This window comes from Vanellus vanellus (genome assembly GCF_965231255.1).
Source record: "Vanellus vanellus genome assembly, chromosome: 5".
NCBI lineage: Eukaryota > Metazoa > Chordata > Aves > Charadriiformes > Charadriidae > Vanellus > Vanellus vanellus.
Window position 1 is genome coordinate 20,171,405 of NC_138910.1, and position 20,166 is coordinate 20,191,570.

The 20,166-nt window shown below is 36.8% G+C and overlaps 1 protein-coding gene across 1 annotated transcript in view; it reads right to left on the reverse strand.

The window, feature by feature from the left end:
- Positions 1–20,166, reverse strand: part of KCNH7 (potassium voltage-gated channel subfamily H member 7) — a 253,766-nt gene that overhangs the window by 85,698 nt on the left and 147,902 nt on the right. The window contains exons 4-5 of the mRNA XM_082484494.1: positions 4,565–4,993; positions 344–364 (exon numbers count right to left, since the gene is read on the reverse strand). Of these exons, the coding sequence (XP_082340620.1) occupies positions 344–364; positions 4,565–4,993 (450 nt within the window). The remainder of the gene's footprint in view (positions 1–343; positions 365–4,564; positions 4,994–20,166) is intronic.

Genomic DNA, 20,166 nt, shown 5'->3' on the forward strand with positions numbered 1-20,166 from the left:
AGCTTCAATAGAAGTTTTGCCTGCTTAAGAACAACAGCACTGAGTTAAATAACTATGATATGTTCTATCTCCTTCCCTTCCTTTTTTGAAATAAGAGATAATTAAGTCAAATGACCGTTTAACTATGCCTTCACTTTTTCCAGGGATTGGTAGTTAGTGCTTTGAGACAATAGTTAAGGGAAAAACTACATGTTTAAAAAAGTAATTTAAACAATGCACCTGGCCCTAGAGAGGTCAGCATGAGAATGTTGCATTTGAACATTTCATACAGCAGGCAAAGTAACATGCCAAAAAGTGTGGCTGTTTGATACACTGGAAGGTACAGTCTAGACGTATACTTTACCTTTGACATTGCGACCATTGTCTGGTTTTCAGCATAATAAAAATGAAGAAAAAGAGAGAAAAAAGACAACTAAAATCTACATCAGAAAAAGCAGAAAATATTGCTTCGAAATATGTATGTGTTTTGAATTGAAATATTTTTTGCACCTCCTTGATTATAATATGTAGATTTTTAGTCTCAGTGAAGTCACTTTGACAATTGAGAGATAATCTGTACAACTGTTTGGAGTAGATCAGCAGGTAGTAGGACTGGCTCTAGTTAACTTGCCTTAACAGTAACACAACAAAATTGTTTCTCCACAAGTCCAGTGCTGGGTTGGAGGTCAAAAGTGCTAACCCATGAAGTGGTAATTAGTCACAGGTAATTAAGTGAGGCTGAGCACCCACAGTTGCGGGTGGTGGTGCAGGCTGGCCCACAGCATGGGGTATGAGGCCACAAAGGTGGCCCTGCCCAGAGCCGCTGGGCCTGCCTGTGACTCACAGGAGGGCAAGTTTTTACCATGGTGGCAAGCTGAGCAGTGATATTCTGCATAAATACTGGAGAAACACTCAGGAAGAAGATATACCTTCAACATTTCTTCAGCTCTTAGGTGCCTTTCTGCAAGGTAACAGCGGCAAAGCTCTCTGTCCTCACAGGCACACCCAGCTCTCATGAGATCAAACCTCTTTAAGGAGAATATTATTATTATTGTTGTTATTCTTTAATTTAATACTATTTTAAAGAAGCCGCATAGGTGGATAGGTAGACCACTTATTCATGGGCGTACAACATGACCCACAGGCTGCCCTCCCTTCATGTCGTGCCCCCTGCCCGGCTGCGGCAGCTTGGGGGGTCTGTGAGGGCCAGCAGGGAGCGAGGGGCCGGGCGCAGGATGTGGACCTACCCCTGTGCGCTGCCGGCCGCCGTGACCAGCTTACCAGTTTACAAAGGTGCATTGGGCTCAAGCTGACCTTCACCTGCTGTTGTCCCCTGCTGACAGGCCACCTCTGAGGGCTGAGGTGGCGGTGCCCCCGCTTCAGCCCCGCCCTGGAGAAAGGCTATGGCCTTCTCCTGTGAGGGACTTGGAGGTGGCGCTGGGCCTTGTCTGTGGCGTCATGTCACACCTGCTGCCTCTCTGCTTTTTCCTCAGCTTCCCGAGGACTGGGGAGCACAGGACATCAAGTTGGGCCCTCTGGACTATGGGTGCGACACAGTGTTTAGCTCCTCCCAGCCTGATGCCTTTCTTTGCCGGCCATCTGTAGCAGTACTACAGATTTTGTGGACTGAGTTAGGCTCTAAAGCCTGCTGTTTTTTCAGAAGACTGCAGGGATGTTACTGAGTTCACTTTCTGAAGACAGTAAAATTCCTGAAGAGTCCCTGTGAACCTGTACCCGCCTGCAAAATCTGGATTGCTGGCGTTGAAGGTGAGAAGGGCTTGGCTGGAGTTTGGGTGGTGGGTGGAAGGCGCAGTTCCTGCCCTGCTGCCTTTGCTGTCAAATAGGCAAATTTAGAATGGAATTCAATTGAGTATGCTCAAATGAATTTAAAATCCTAAATTGTCATTTTACTGTAATACCTTTTAGCATGTTATGGCCACAGCTATGATAATTTTAAAGTGATAGGCAGCTAGGCTGCAGAGATTAATTTAACACGTGAAATCGTTTATATTCTCAATTGTGTTATCTTTGAAAAATATAAATTTGACTGTGGGTGAATTACTGTAGTTAGTATTGAGCTAAATAATGCTATTCTCTTCTGTCAGAATTCTGTTATGCTAATTCAATTAATATATTTGAACTGGAAGAGGTGGAAAAAAAAATCTGAATCCTGAATTGCATTTTCAGACAGAGCAGTAGTTTTCAGTGGATTCAGGAAAGTTCAGAATTATTAGGATCAATAAACAAAATAAAAATGGAATGGGAAATATATTAAACCATATGCTTGCTTGGGTAACAATTTAGCCTGTTGGGACTGTACTTTACTTTCACTTACTGTAGTTTACTTTTACTTAGGGCTTTACGTTCTCCAGTACAGTATCTTGCAGCTTCTGCTCAGAATCTGTGAGTCTAGAGAAGATGATTTAGGTTGAATCCTGTTTGCCTAACTTGCATGGATAATTTTATAGCAACAATAGGGGCTTATGCTTACTGTTGAGTAAGGCAATCAGGACTTACTGGCTAAGTTTAAACATCTTTTCAGCATAAGGAGCCAAATTCTAATATGCTTGGAAGCAGATGGCATCAAGGATTGTCCCTGCCTATGGCGGGGGGATTGGAACTTGATGATCTTCAAGGTCCCTTCCAACCTAAACCATTCTATGATTCTACGATTCTAAGGATGGTTACTAATTCTAATGCAATTCTGAGAGTCATCCTCTGTTCTGCTGTACTTTTTTAGAATGTGTATGTATGACCTAAATTTAGGGTCAGATTCTCTACTATTTTGTAGCTCATGCAGAGTGGCAGTGTTTTATCTATTTACACTGTAAATGATCACATCATGTGAGAGGCCATAGGAAATCAAATGGATTATTGACTCCTTATAGTAAAGTTAATTTTCTTTACTATTTAACATTTGAAAAATATTACTTAGTGAAATGGAGCTAGAAATTTTTGCTCCTCCACACGGCAAGTATTAAATTATGTGGTGATTTCTGTATGAGCTTTGTACCACCATAACCACTTAGTATTCAAACAGATTTTTACACATTTTCATCATATAACTATATGAAGAATGACCAATTGGGAAGTGTTTTAATGAAAGTAAGTTCTGAAAATAGAAATTGACAAAACAGATATCTTTAAATGTGTTTTATTTAAAAGTTTAGTTTAATTATCTGGGGAAGTTGAAACCAAGATGAAGCGTGTGCAAAGGTCCAAAAGATGTGCCAAGGTTCAACCTTGGAGATTTTTGCCTCTGCATCCTGATTTTGAAATCTTGGCTTGAATGTGAACAAGAAATATAGTAAAATGATATGGTTTAGGATGGATTTAATTGAATTTCCAGGTTAATTTGAACTGAAAAAAATCAGAGTCCAAAAGAAACAGAAATGAGAAAAGAAGTATTTACCCATTATATTTAATTCAGGAAGGAATAATTAGTTCTGCTATTCTAGGAGTTACTCTGGGTGGCAGAGGAGCATTCAGACTTGTAGTTTAGGAGATGTACAGAAGCAAAGAGCCCTTTATGTGGACCTTCCAAAAGGCAGGAGAACTTAAAGGAGTTTTACGCTTGCAGTCAATGAATAGGAGAAAACCAGGCAATCACTGAAAAATGAAAATTCATTTTCTTGCTGATTTATGAATCTGCACACAGTCTTCCATGACATATGTTTTTGAAATCTTAAAATATTCCCCATACATTCATTGTCATCTGGCTTAAATAAAAAGTATGCAATTCAAGTCATTAGACCATCAGTAGCTGCAAAAGCATTGTGTATGTGGCACTTTTCTGTGAAAGCCAGTTTCAAAGGTGTCTCTTCATTCACAGGGCTTTCAAACCTCTTTTTGCTAAGCTGTTTCTCAAGTTTCTCAAACTCCCTGTCTCCAACAAGAAATCATGGACCAGACTCCATGACTTTGCGTAATTAGGAGAGACAGCAGGAAAAGAAGACAGAGAAAACATCTTTGTGAGTTTTGCTGGTTGCAAGAATATACTAACACAAAAGAAAATCACACTTACATGAATTTTACATTAGGCATTTCACTAAGCATTACACAAAGCATTTCAATGGAGTTACTGAGGATATTTTCTCCAGTGTGAGAGAAAAAGCATGTCCCACTGTTGGATCAGTGAATATACAATGTACACAATACAGATTCAAGAAAAATTAACTGATCGATCTCTGAAGTAGGATTTCATACAGTCAAAGACAATCTAATATAAGTGAATATGGGACAGAACTGTGCATGCAATTTTAACTTGATCACCTATTTTTTTTCCCTCCAAATATCAACATTAGCTTTAAGAATGCTGGGCCTGATTTTGCTATATCCCTATACAGAAGTCAGGTGGTACTCTGAGAACAACCCCATGATTTTATTGGTTTGCTAAGACATGAAATGCAGTATTTAGTGTAAATAAACCTGGCATATTTGGGTCCTTAATATTTTTAGTGTGCCTTTGAATGTATACAGCTAAATATATTTAGTTTTGCATACAAAGTGATGATAATTAATATGAAAAATTGCAATAATACCTTTCTTAGCACATCAGAAAATACTGATTGACTTTCTACCATACCTTCGCTTGCATGACGGTCCCTAAAAATGTTCTTGGGGTGGACGGTAAAGCCTTCTATGTCATGTACTGAAGATGCTCTCCGTATACTACAAATGCTTTCCTTTGATCTGGAATGAGTTAGTGGATTGCTTGTCTGTATCATGTCAGGGTAAAGTCTGTCCCATTGCTGTTTAGGTGATGAATGGTCAAGAGGTCCTGATATATTAACCAAAGGTGAACATTTACTGGGTTGAATCAGTGCTTTTGTGTCATCCACTTCTGAAGGACTACAGCTTTCCTTTGTCGGTGATTTAAAGTGCTTCATCGCCACTGAGTCATCGCTGTGCTTAGATGAATCGACTATCACTGCATCAGGGTCTTCCTGTGGTAATGACTGCTTTCTGTATGTTAAAAGTCTCAATCCAGGTAACCGGAACCCAAAAAGCCTGCCTATATGTAAATACAAACAAAAGAAGAAAATATTACATATTAGTTTCTTGCCATGAAAATCTGCTTTTTTTTCCACACACAGTCAGAGTGCATAATAATAGCTATAAATAATTGATGTATTCCTAAGAAATTACAGTGCTTAGCAATGGAATTTGTAAATATGGAGATATTACATAGCTGTGAGTTTGTCAGTCAGACCTGTTATTGAGCTCAGAATAGGGATAGAAGCATTGATTCTACGGTCTGTTTTAAAAGAGATAATGTTATGTGTTCTGATGGTTTCTAAATCAAAAATCTATGCATCTATAAAAGACTGCCAGAACACATCAAACTACTGTGCTTGGTAGCTTTTATCCTGAAATAGGTATTTTTGCGTTCTATTATAAATGGAACTCCACGTGCTTAAAAGTGTACTGCTGATTTATTGATTTATTGGCTATCAATTAAACAGGAAAATACCAGTGCTAATCCTTCAGGAAAGAAAAATAAGTTGTGGATCAGTTTTGCCACAATCCTTTCCAATACTTACATTTTACAATTAAATGAAACACTTATTTTGTATGAGTTTAAAATGATAAGTAAAGGGACATGCAGGAAGAAAAAACAGCGACACAGCTCTCAAGCCTCAGTTGCACCTGTACAACGCAGTTATGTTTTGTACATTTGCAAGGGTGTGGGCTTAGTTGGGCTTGGTATATTGAATGGCAGGGTAGGCTCTTCTGAGTGTGTGGAAAACCAACAACTTTGTGTAATGTTAAGAAATATCAGTAGCTGAGAGGAAGTGTAAAATATGGTCCAAATAAAGAAAGTATAGGGGAAGAATTGTAAAACTACAAACTGTCCCGCTAAAAAAAACCCCAAACCCAGATAGCAAATATTTGAAGTTATTGTGCAATACAACTCACAGATGAAGGCACAGGGACTTCTGATGTACAGAAAACACAGTAAACAGCTTAGAAAAAGCAATGCTGAAAGAACCCTGACAAAATAAAATAATTCAGATGTCACTGTACAGACGGTCTGAGTTATCTAATAGCTTCTTGTCACTCATCACTTTGCTACATGAGTGTTTTCTACAGTGAATCAATAGCGAAATGATTTCTCAAAGGACATCTCGAAATGTCTTGTTATTCCCTCTTACTGGGATAAGAAATTCTGTTTCAGATAAGATTTCATTTTTGTCAGTCAGTTTTAATCGCCAGCATTTGTAGCTAGCTAACATTCATTAATATTTAGTGCTGAAATTTATTATCCCATCCTGAAATGTTAACACTACTTTGTGTTATTTCTCCCAGTAAATTTACTCGTTTCTGGCTATCTGCAGTTCAGAAACTTTCTGAGTCAGACATTGTTTTCAAACCATAAACTGAATGTTCGGTGTACCTTTCTTCCGTGAATTTGTCTCAGTGCTTTTGAAACACAGTTGTACTTTGATCTGCAAAACATCCTATAGGAAACAGTTCCATAATTTTTGCGCACCTTTGTGGAAAAAGTACTTCCCCTTTCGTGCTATAAATCTGTTGCCCTGGGGAGGGTGCTAGTTCTTATGATATGAAAAATAGCTAATAATTGCTCCCTTCTTATAGCCTTAATGATGTTTATAGCTTTTCATACATCTGTTGCATTCCTCTTTGTATAGCTCTTTTCCAAGCTGAAGAATGCTAGTGTAACTGTATTGGGTACCTCTGATCATCCTCATTCTTCCTGGTTCCTTTGCATTTCTAATATGTAATCATTTTTGACAGTGGCCCGAGATACTCCCAGACTCAGGGGTCAATGCAGTGACATAACGTCTTTTTGTTTTGATCTTAGTTCCTTTCCTTATAATTCCTAATATTTGATTGCGTTTTTGAGTTATCTTCCTAGCATGTGCTAATTTAAGATATTTTCACAACAGCTCAGAGATTTCTTTCTTTATTGATAGCAGGTAATTTAGCCTCTATTATTATGTCTGTAAGAATTTTTGTTCGCTGTTTTATCACTTAGTATCATAGGATATGTCTATAAATCTCATATCATACTCTGAGTAATTTTGTGACATTCAGAAACATTCTCACATTGCTGTTTGCACCTTTTTTATCCAAGTAATTGAAAATGTATTAAATAATAGAGAACCTGTGAGACTCTGCTGATAACATCTCAGTATTTAGAAATCTGGCCATTTATTTCCATCTTTTTTCCCCTACTTTAAAATATAAATCTGTGTAACAATCTTCCTTTTTTTTTTCTGTGACAATTTCTGAAAATCTTATTGAATTCCAAATATTTAGCATTGAATCTATTACTCTAGTACATATACACACACAACAGTACAATAAACAGAAATCTCTTACATAAAACCGGAGTCATGCATGTTATAAACAGCAGCTAGAGGTGCCAATTTTCAACCTGCACAGTGACATTCAGCAGAGTGCACCTTAGGAACATGCATATTTCTTCTAAGTTACTAAGTATCCTCGAACAAATTCCTTACAGTTGAAATTAGTGAAGTACATTAAAAACTATTATTTTAAATGCACATCGAATTGAGTTTTAAGCAGTTTATAATTCAATTTTGAAAGCTTATTGCATCAAAAGTGAAACAAATACTATAATTCGCTTTTCATCAATTACACCAAACTTCTTAAAAATACCATTCATAAGGCTTTCTGGCATTAGACACTGTTAAAGGCTTTTTGCTGGCACTCCATTTTAGTCATATTCATGGTGGTGCAGATGGTCTTTTCTGCTTCACCAATTTAATATGACCATGTTATACTGCATTACTGATTTAGCTGTCTAACTGCAGTTCAGCTGGAAAGAATACTCAGTGAGAATTTTGCTTCTTGCTAAGACTCTTGGGCATGAAATAGAAAACTTAAATGAGTAGCTTTTTGCTATTTTTCTATAAACTGTAATAAATGGTCTGAAAGTTAAAATCCCGATTTCCTGCTTTTTAATCTTAATATTCTTTAGAGGAGGAGTATTGTTATTTTTCTTCACTGTATGGATAATGAGCTATATGATGTGTTGGACATTCAGCTCTCTCCTGCAGTACTGCAGCTAAAGCTACTAGGAGGCCCATTCAGAATTTGTCTAGTTTACATTACACTTCTTTGCTCAGCTCAGTAATAATACAATTTGTCATGAAGCAAAATTCACGACCTCTGGCCCGCTGTCCCAGTATGGAGTAGAAGGGTCAGTGGAAGATTTCCTGGCATACTGTTTATGGGGTAAAATTGTTTGTCTGAAAGTGGGCAACCCCTGCTTTGTGTAGGTATGATGTCAGAGCAGATTTATCTTGGCTTAAAAATACTGAAACATTTTTGAGACGCAACTAGCTATTTACTATAAATATACAGATAATGTTACATAAAATCCTTATGTTTTATTGAAGTTGAAGATTAGATTGCCAAGTTCTTCTTAATGCTGAGTCAGAGATTTGTGTAATTGTGGCTTGCTAAGAGCAATTGAGGAAAGCAGTTGAGTCTGAGTCACAATTCTGGGCTTACATTCCACCTCCTCCTTTCAAACCCTGCTTCACTGAATAAGTAATTTGCAAATGAGTTAATCTGATGGTTGCATTTATTCTCTGTGCCATCTCAGCTAACCCTTAGAATTTCTAAATAGCAGAATTCAGTCCAAAAATATACTGCAGATAAGAAAGGACACTTCTAAACTGTTTGCAGATGTAGTTATCTCCAAACTCCCAAATTCAAAGTCCCAAATTCAAATGGACTTTTCTTGCCTTCTGAAAGCCTTTTTTAATTCTGTCTCATATTTTGGGAGATTAAAGGAGAAGATATTTAGAATTCATGGAAATAAAATGTTTGGGTTAATAGTTTTGTGAAAAAAGTGTAGGAAAGAACCTATCTGGATAAGAAAAATTAATAGCCTTGCTTTTCTGGAAATGTTATCATTAATGGAAAATTGCAATTCTTAAATACTCATTACCATCATATAGAATTGGGGGGGGGGGGGGAGAATGAAAATTGTTTCCAAAAAGACCTTATTAACAGTTACAATCACGGTTTCAAATTTTTCAAATTTCCTGCCCCATGAATACAAACTTCATTTTGAAAATGGGGTATTCCAGGAAAAACATATCTGAATAAGGATTTCTTTAGTAATCCAATACACTTGCGTGACAAGTAATTCCCCTACCTGTTCTGTGCAAGCATTCTGCAACAAGGAGGGAAAACAGTATTTGGCCTAAATATTTCCTTGCTACAGTGAATCTACTCCTCAAACTTTTAGTGATGAGAATGTGTACTTACATACTAGACACAGTGGCAAAGTCAGAGAAAAGCCTACAACTGAGAGAGCTTTACTTTCACTGCCATTTCTTTAGTGGTTTTAGAATTACTGATAGGTACTCCTATGTGCTGTCCCAAAGTCTGTTTAGCCGATGTCAATGCACATGGTTTAGAACATGCACACCTTCTTTCCTGTCATGGTCACTGCAGAAGGGTAATCCTAAGAGATAGCAGCTCCTCAAAGAATTGCTCAGCCAGTTTTTGTAGCATCTCTAGTAGCATTGTTACTTTTATGCTGATGCAGAGAAATAGTTACAGAAGTAGTTACAGAAACCAGTATCTGAAGCTGCTTTCAGGTAAGTCAACCAAAGAGAAAAGAAATGGTAGCTGGTCTTGGGGTCCCTAGTTAGGAGCTAGTTACCTCCTCTAGAGCTAGACTTTCCAAAATCAAATCAAAGGAGCTCAAATGCACAAAAAGTTCACACAAGACAAACTAAGTGAAAGGTAGAAACTGTCAGAACTGTTTCCTGCTATGACGTACCACCTGTCCTAGCCTGAGAAATAAACCAAATTCTGAGCTGTCCATGTCCAGATACAACCTGTTAACTGTGGTAGTGTGTTGAAGAAAATAAAGTCTCGGATGTTTTTATCATAGTGGATGACTGGTCTGGCTATAATGTGAAACATATGTTACTTTGTCAGTATATAAGATTTCAGTATTTAAGATTAAGGAATACAACATACGTGACCACAAAGATCAACCTGTTGGAGCGGGTCCAGAGGAGGCCCATGAAGATGATCAGAGGGTTGGAACGCCTCTCCTATGAAGACAGGCTGAGAGAGCTGGGGTTGTTCAGCCTGGAGAAGAGAAGACTCTGGGGAGACCTTATAGCGGCTTTCCAGTATCTGAAGGGGACCTACAAGAAGGCTGGAGAGGGATTTTTTACAAGGGCATGTAGTGATCGGACAAGGAGTAATGGCTTCAAACTGGAAGAGGGGAGATTTCAGTTAGACATCAGGAAGAAATTTTTCACTCTGAGAGTGGTGAGGCACTGGAATAGGTTTCCCAGGGAAGTTGTGGAGGCCCCATCCCTGGAGGTGTTCAAGGCGAGGTTGGATGAGGCTTTGAGAAACCTGGTCTAGTGGGAGGTGTCCCTGGCCATGGAAGGGGGTTGGAACTAGATGATTTTTATGGTCCCTTCCAACCTAAACCATCCTATGATTCCATGAATGTAGGTTGATTATGACAGACTGTCTTCCATGGGTTAATTCAACAATACTTTTGTTCTGAAATTTCCTCAAACAATGAGCAAAATTACTTTCACAAAAGGAGCACAAGTCCGCTCTTTGCTGAAAGATTTTCTGATAATTGAATGCCTACTGTCAAGGAATTTTCAGGATCTCAGTTATCTGAAATACAGACACAGGCAATTATTGAATTGTTGCTCAAAGGCTTAGAAATACCATCTAACAACTGACGCAACAGACTGAAGGAAACAATTTCTTTTGAGAAATGGAATCCCTAAACACCGACCATCTAAAATAGCGGTACTTGAATGTACTCTGTGCAAACACTGAGGCATGTAATGCTGCCTTATTTTCGGTCTGGGCTCAGCAGGCCTTAGGACAGAGAATTACAGCAAGAGCCAATTATGGTTTTTTTTTCATTTCTTTTCCCCCAAATCTAGAGAAGCATACATAAGTGGATAATTTTCTTGGTCTGCTCATTAAATAATCTTCATTTCTTTTCAGACAGGAAAAGGAAGGCATATCTAATTACTAACTTTAGAAGCTTAAATTTACAATTCTCAGATACTGCATATACACATTTTTTTATCCTCTGGTATAATCTACTTTAATTTTGGCACTTCAGTTCTTTTTTTTAGTTTTCTCTAAAATTTAAGGTTGCACTTGAGTTCTATCAGTATTAGTAACACCAATCTTCTTTATGCTCCCTTGTAAGTGAGAAACTTGTTTTATCTCTGTGCTGGTGATGGCACATTTTTGTCTTCAGGCTATACTTCTCCTAAAAGGTATCATTGAAAATGGCTAAGAGAATAATGTGGTTCCAGATCCTTCTGTCTCCATATAGGCCTCTGAGGTAGCCTGTCATAACATGAAAGGAAGGGAATGAAGTCTCTGGCTACATTTACGATTATGCTCTGTGTGGTTGACCAGTGAATTTAGTCTGAACAATGTTCTGAGGGTCTCCCTCAAAAGATTATTTCCTTGGATATTAATACAAACCTGTACATTTACCTGTCTGGTTTTCTTCCTATTTTTTTGATAGAAATGTCATTTTATTAGATGTTATTTATTACGTTAAGATTATAGGAGTTACAGTGTTGGGTTTTTTTTTGAAAAAAACATAAGAAAAAAGAATGTTTGGTCCCCTCAGAAAGATATTTTACTTCTTGCATTTTTCTTAGACATAATTAAAAGTGGAAAAGAAGAAAAAAGTAAATAACTGCAATGAAATAAAATAGCAAGCACCACAACAAACATTATATGCAAAGAATTCATCAACTACCACAATATTTTGCTGTCTTGCAAAGAATATAGTGGGGTTTTTGGCAGCTGGAAAAAAGAATTCATTCCATCTAATTGATCAAGTTATCATGAAATTCTTAAGCTTTCATCATCCTGGTTACCAGATTTCACAGAATAAAAAGTATTGCTTTTGTCTGAGACAAAGAAGCCTGAAGAAGTTTTCTTTATGTTTTAACACTGAATTTATATACCACTACCAAATTCCACAGTGTGTTTTTTTCTCATATAATTATTGAAATTTTTTTATGCTCTGCATACAAGAACTTTCACTGATAATAAGCTGAAAAGTATCACTACATTTGAATTTTATAGGTCATATAATTATACTAAATTTAATAGTTTATCTGTTATATCTATAGTTTTGCAGAATTAAGTATTCAGAGAGTGGGAGCAAGAGCCATATTTTGACTTGCACTCTTCTAGAATTACATAAAATGTAATGAGATCTTGAAGTAATAGAACCAGAACAAAGCAATAAAAGGACTTTAGTAGTTAGAATTTTAGAAGATAGATTTACCTGAAGAAGAGCCACTCGAAAGGTTGTTACCATCTGAAATACAATTAAACTAGATTTACAAAAAGCTTTAGCTTAAAAAGAAACAGATTCAAAAAATGAACAGACTATTAAGAAGAGAAGGTAGAATATGAAATTTCCACACATTTTAGAAGCAAATTCAGGAAGCTTGAATTCGTATACAATATATGTAATCTGCAGAAGAATTGTTCTAAAGGTACATTGCTTTTCTATTTGGAAGAGTTATTCCATTGAGAAGTACTTTGATAATTACTAAGTTTGTTGCATAGATCAATATATGTTTCCAATTGCCAAGTTTTAAAGTTGGCTAAGTTTTCAGACAGAAAACTAATGTAGGTGTATCCAGACTAACGTGCTATTTCTCATGAAATAGAACCTCTTCCAATATCTTAGTGATAATTTCATTGCTAGTAAATGCTGAGGTTTTTTTTTGCAAGAAACTTATTGAAAAATTGAGGAATTCATAGTCATCTTAGGAAGAATAGACTTATTTGCTGACACTTGTATGACCTTAGAAAAGTTTTATATTCCTGATAGGGCTCGATTATTTCATGTCTTCATGGGAAGAACCCCTCAGACTATGTTTCTGCCAATTGCTTTCAGGTCTTTGAAATACCCATCTTGCCTGGGTGCTATGCTCCTTAATATAGTCAAGTAATAATGATAGGATTTTATTCCTGAGAAAGAAGACACAGTGGTGGTAAATCTCATTTTTATCTATAGATCTATTTTGTTTTCTTACCTTAAAATAATGTCTACTTCATGTTGAATAATATAAATAACAAAACATATTCCTTATGACCAGTGTCCATCCGAAAGCTTCTCAGATATGTTTAATCTTTTTTTCTGCTATCTAGTAGCATCCTCGTCCGTCTAAACTTGAGATACCCTGATAGTTTTGATTTCTCCCTCTCCAAGGTTAAAATCTCTAACTCAATTTAAAGTGCACGGATGTGTTAAGTTATCTGTGTTAGTTCTTATTATGAATGAGAGACATATGTCTCTCTCTTCCATCAGACAATGATGCAAAACTCATTTTCCTTTATACTTTCCTGAGGCTATGTATTATAATGTGGGATGCCTTTGCAAAAAGCATATCCTAGCCTTCAATGTACCTCACAGAACCCACCTGTTTAAAATGTCCTGAAAAGAAGAAAGAGATAGGAGACCTGCTAAAAGTGAATAAAAGTATAGGACTGGAAGAAACCTCCTGGATCTACTTCAATCTAAGAATCCTTTTCATACTCACTTCTCATACTTACTATGTATTTATTTATATAGCAAAAGGAAAATTTGCAGGGTATCTGCATAGCCAGGGTATTGTCAGCTTGTGTTCATTTCCTTGTCCAGTGTGTACAAGTCACCCCCACTGAAAGCTGTGTCGTTCCCTCTTTTTGGTTTGTAATCTCTTTAAGCAGAGATTGCCTCTTTTTGTTGAATACTTGTACAAGATATAGCACGATAGCTGTGTGATCCTAGCTGGTAGAGGCTGTAATGCAAACAGCTAATTACAGTGACTAGAATCTAGGGACGGTTCCTGTCTAATCTGAGTCCCAACAGTAACCGTCATGAGGAAACAGAAATACAGCCACCCCACTTGTATTTCTCTGTCTGTAAAAGAAGATTAATAGAATTTATTTCTCTTAATGGCTGTTCTGTTAATAAAGCAGTTAGGTGTTAGTGGAGCACTGGAGGTGAAAGTACCAGAGGTTCTTCTGTCTTTTACTGGTGATTGCTGTTTGGCTATATTCCTTTGCTAAGAGTTCAACACTGTCTCAGTTCACCTAGTGTTCACTATAATTTACCTTGGAGGCAAATACACGTATTGACACTGGGGTTGTCAGAACTATGCTGCTGGCTGGCTAGATAGAAACCTTTGTCCTCCTGAACACAATTTTTCTTGACTAGCCCTCACTTATGATAAATTTGCTACCAGTGTTGCAGCTCAAAATAAGACCCAGGACAAATTTCTCATTACATTTTGGGCAAAGTCGGGGGGTTACTATTGCTTATATGTGCCATTGACTTAAAGGAAAGGCCTGATTTGGATTTCCGTTGTGCTTGCTTGATTTGTAACTTCAGGGGATGCAGTGATCTCTACTCCTGAGACGTAATGTAGGAGTTACTAGGTCCTTGCTAGAACCAGGGTAGAGCAAAACTTGGTGACGTGTAAGCACCTTGAAGAATCTTCTTGGTTATGGTTTTAGGTGTTTTAAGAATATTATTAGCTTGTTCGTTTTGTCTGAACCTTATCCAAAAAGTATGCCTTTATTAGATGTACAATAGATCCTCTCATTTCCTTTAGAGGAAGAAACCCAAGAAATTATTCCAGGGTGTCTTTAATATGCTTATAGATTTTGAAGTGATAAAATGATACGACTATCCTCAAATATCCCTCTTTGGCAGAATGCAATTATATTCTTAATCAAATAACTTTCTGGGCTTTCTCCCATGAGGTAATGGACACTGTGTTTGGGAACCAGTATTAGCTTATAGCTTATACACTAGCTAGTCAAAATGTTTTGAAGTTAAATGAATAAAGCTTGAGATAATGTTACCTCATCTGACTTTAGCTATTTTAGCCTACATATTAAGATGAGTTTTGCTTTAGGCAGGACTGGGCTAAATGTTACAAAGAGCACTTATAGGTCAGTAAAAAAGCAGCATGCTCTAGGTGGGGCAGAAAATGAAGACAATTCCGAATTAAAGTTCCAAGAGGTTTTTCTCATCTTGTGCATGTGTATGGTCTACTTTGAGTAGAAAAATCATAGCTACATTCTTCATCTTGAAGTCAGTGTCCGCAAATCTGTGACTTTCTGTCAGTGTCAAATGGCTGCTGATTTTCTTTGTGTTCAGTCTGTAATGATTGATTTTGATAATTTGCAGTTACTGGCTTTACAGACGCAAAGTATTTGACAGCTTTGAAGAACAGAATCAGGTGCCAGGAGCAAATATTAATTTATGCCACTAGTTCCATAAATTTCTGTAATGTTTCTATAACATAAATTCTTGGAGCATTTGACAGATTTGGGAATAAAATTGAACACTTACATTCCCTTTCCTCAACAGATGATTTAAAAGCCATATTTATATACATAAGTTATAGTAGCTTAACACTTTATAGTAGAGTTTAATGAAGTCTGTACAACACACTGTACAGGAATTCTTATCTCATCTTATTTTGGTTAACAACTTCTACTAGTAGACAAATTTAAATGATAATTTAGTAGTGTTCAGAGAGGTTTTTTGCTAAATCGGTATAAAATCACATCTCTTCTTAACTGAGTTCATTGTAGAAAATCTACAGAAAGCTCTTTTATTTCTTTTACAGTGAGTCTAACGAAGGATTTCTCTTTTTCTAAAACTGCCTTGCTAAATATCCATTATTTATGCATTATTTCAGTTGGAGTTGAAAATTTTATACAACTTTGGCAAATGATTGAATTCACGAAAATTTATGAACAACATTTTTGGGAATAATTTTTTATTGTCATTGTGACAATCAAGCAAATGTTAGTGTCTTACCAGATGTGACAGGGAACAGTCCATAAGAACTGTTACAGTATGAGTGAAATCCATTTTTAGGGCTTATGTAGCTCAAAAGTTTCAATCTTAAAATTTAATATGCTGAAGAAATATCCTTTCATTTAAAAAGCAGGTTTTTATGCTCTCAAGCATGTCACAGATAAAGTGAGGTGGATTAAAGTTATTAAGTGTATTTGCCTTGAGTATAGAAGTTAACTTCTGGAATTAAAAAACATCTACATGATCTAAGAAAAGGCAACACAAAAGGCAAGCAAACTTATTAGAAAAGACTTGAATTAAGAATGAATAGTATTCTCATATCTGGGAATGAGACAAAATTTAGAAAGAGTAATTGGATGATGGAATCGCAGAATCATAGAATCATAGAATCATAGGGTTGGAAGGGACCTCTGGAGACCATCTAGTCCAACCCTCCTGCCAGAGCAGGGACACCTTAGAGCAGGTTGCACAGGAAAGACATCTATAGCAGAAATCAGTTTTTATAAGTCTCATTTTGACTGCTCATTGTACAAATATATTTTCACTGGGAAAGGGGATGTCACGCAGTCATGGAATAAGTGCTTACAGAAGAAATTTCCTCACCTATTTGAATATAAAATGGGACAGATGTATTAAATAAATTTGGTTAGAAGGTTAAACAAAAAGATATGACAAATGTTTAGAGGTATTCCTTTTTCTCTAAAAGGAAAGAGATATATGGACAAAGACTTCCTTTGTTTTACTAGCGAAATGACATATACTGAAAAATAGAATTGTGGCAAAACACAAAAGCAATGAAACAAAAAAGAGTGAAAAATCAGTTGGCTGTGATTTAGTAGTTCTTTACAGATTTGCTGCATGCTAGGGTTTTCCAAAAATTTGCTATTTGATTATACAAACAGTGGCTGGACTTCCATAGAGAACTGATGATAAATTCTTGCAAGGAAGAATAAAAGGAACAAAAGGATCAGCTGAAAGGATTTTTACACTGGTATTGTGAAGCCAGTATCTTCACTTTTCACATTACTGCCTATTTGGCTTTTTGCTGCAGATGAGATAGAAGCTTTTGAGCACCAGACTAGGAAGAATTCTATTTATACACAGATGTGGTCATCAAACTCCTGGCAACGTACCAATTTGGGTTTGGGTATTTTTTTTTTTTTTTTAATAATCTATTATTATCATAATCTGCCAAGCCCAATGCTGAATCAGAACCTAGCTGTGTTAGCCATCATACAGAACCTAGCTGTGTTAGCCATCATGATGGCAAATAACAAAAGACAGGATCCATGTCCCAAACAGCTTACAAACTGTTTAAACTATCTGGCAGTATTCAGCTGGTAAATTTTTAATTTTCTGCCTATCCAGAACTAAATGTAGTCTCTGATCTTAACCTAGCATATGCCAGTTGCCTTCCACAGGCCCTCCGCCCTGTAGCAGATTGGAATCCCTCTTTTATATTAGAGCCTTTGAAAACAGAAGGCACTGTATGTACAACATGAAATGATTTTTTCTTACAATGTGCTAGATTTCAGTCATGAGGAGCACTGTGGTAAGCGGTCTTGTTCAAAACTGTTAGCTGCAGCTAGAAGGAAAGAAGCTTTTAGAAAAAGGACAGGTTTTCCAAAGTTAACACTTGATGAATTTGATGTCAACTCTTAATAAATCAATTAGAGGAAGAATGATAGTATGGAAGAGTTATCTTATTTTCTAGGGTCAGGAAAATAACTGTAATCTCTTTGTTTCCTGTTCACTTTTAGTTCTTCTCTCCTGCAACCTGACTCAGTCATTTTTATTTGCTCATGTTGAAAAGACATTCTAATATGAGGAAACTCAATCTAAGGAACCCTGGAAAGAAATCTCTCATGATCTGTGTACTTCTGGGTAGTAGATGTTAATGCAATCTGAAATCTTTTGTCTTTTGTCATCAGCTATTGCTTATCTTGGTTGTTTGTCAGAGATGTATTGCACTTGTTGTATGGCTGGTTCCCTCTCTATTTTTATTCTCTAAATTGGTTGCTGGATTTGAAGGGATTTTGTTTCTTTGCCTTTTTTTTTTTTTTCTGAACCAGTACCCATTACTGTCCATTTTGTGTGAGATCCAATGAAAACAGATTACCTGTTTACCTGTTGATGTATGTTCTAAATAGAGTAAGATGATGAAAAACTAACTTCCTCCTACTAACTTCCTCTGCTGTTTGGCTTTCTTATGGTGGGAACATGACTTTGAAAAGATCATTTTACTAGTAAACAACCTGCCCTTTTTTTTTTTTACTTCTTTTTTTGTTTATTGGTCTTCCTCTGTCTTTTCTAAATTTCAAGGCTTTTGTTTGTTTGTTTTAATTCAAACCCACCATTGGACTGTACACAATATCTTGCAGTTATTTCTGGATGTTTTGCACAGGTTGGCCTCTTTCATGAGAATTCTCTCTGCCAAGAGGAATTTTTGGGTATGTTGCATGTTTTGTATCATCATTCTTCCCATCCTGCCCACATAACAGTCTGCTCTGAAACCAAAAGCAACTAGGTAGGAGTAAGAGCAGCCATGTGCCTGCTCTAGTTTCTGCCAGTTTCTGGCAACGGGCTGTACCCACTAGCAGGAAAACAGTTCAAGTCACCTTTCTTTGCCTCCCTTTGCACCTTGATCTTTCTCTATTATGCTTGGAAGCCCACCTATTCTTTTTTCAAGAACTCTCTACAAGGAAATCCCCTGTGTATGCCAGGCATAAATACTGTAAAACACGAGAAGGATGTTTTGACTGAGTGCTTTTTTTTGCGGATGTCCTCTTTAGCGGCTTTTCACTTTAAAATACGGCAAGTGACAACACTTGGAAATGCACAGTGATGTATCGCAGAGAGCAGAACACAAAGCTCTTTTTCAGGACATGAAGCTCCTCCCCCCCCTTCCCCCCAGTTGGTATTTTACCTTCTATTTTGTCAATAAAACCCCATTAAGCATGGACAATTTTATTTAAGTTATAAAATTGGTTTTTTAAGAACAGGAATTAAAGTGTTCAAAATTCACAAAATCATGGCATCCTGAAATAGAAACAGAATATAAGTGGGGTAATTTGATGTAATTTTTTTGGGTAATTTGATGTAGTTTTTATCTTTTTTTTCTGATGCAATTTTATTATTTTTTCCGATACCCCTTAACGTGATCTTTACCATAACATTACTAGAAAAAAGAAAAGTGTTTTCTTGATATCTCAAAAAAATGAAAAATACTGCTGTATTGGTTACTTAAAAAAAAACCCTGCAAAACAGAGCAAGAAAGGGAACTATAAAAGCACAAGATTTTAAATATGTATTGTAAAGAATATTTACAAAGGCTCTTTTAAAAACTTGATAGTTGGTGAACAATAGTTTGCAGTATTTTCCTTTCAACAGTTATATCTGCTACCATTGTAGGGTTATACGGACATAAGTGGAAAAGACTTTCGTCCATCCAGAGTCATTCAGTCAGAGCTCTTTCTCCATGCTTAATGAAAATGGTATTTTTTAGTATTCCAATCAGTTATAGAAACAAAAGAAAATCTTTTAAAAATGTGAATGATTTGGCAATATTATGGGGGGACTTTTTGTTTATGTATTTTTCGAGAGTCACAGAGCTTTGAGTGAGATCCTATGCATTTTGTCCAGAAGATACAGTGCAGAAAGTCTAGATTATGAAAAATGGCAAAGATTGCTTTTGTCAGAAGGAACCTGGTAAATGTTGTTATATGTAGAGCTGCAGGCCTGCTCCTTACAATCTTCTCGACATAACTAGCAGAAAAAAAAGTACAGCATGTCATCGCTTCAGGTAGTGCATAGTGCTTACGTTGGGAAAGTTCTCCCCTCGCTTCTCGCAGTGAAGATTGTACCAGTCTTTGCCTCCTATCTAGAGAAAGCTGAAGTGTTGATTTAACAATCAGAAAACTTAGGTTCCGGGTCCCTTTATCATACTAACATTAAAGATTATTACACTGCAAAAAGGTATTTTCCAACAGCTGCTGAGCCAGCCAGGGGAGAGTGTTAATGCTCTCTGTGAGAGCATGCTGTGTTTTACTAAGGGCTTGTACAAACGGGGATGTGTTCTGGGAAATCTTGTAGCAAGAGGAGATTAGGTGAGTGCAGATGCAAAGCAGAAGGATCATGAGCTGTTGTTGCAAGTGAAGGTCAGCAAAAGAGCATACGTTCTGCAGATGGGACAGAAAGCTACAGAGTCCAGCTGTATTAGAAGTGGAATTTGTTTTGTGTAGAGTTTTCTGACTTCGACAATACTTACATTCTAGACTAGAATGAAAACCAAAGCATTTCCTGTATATCCAAAACCACTCACATCCTTC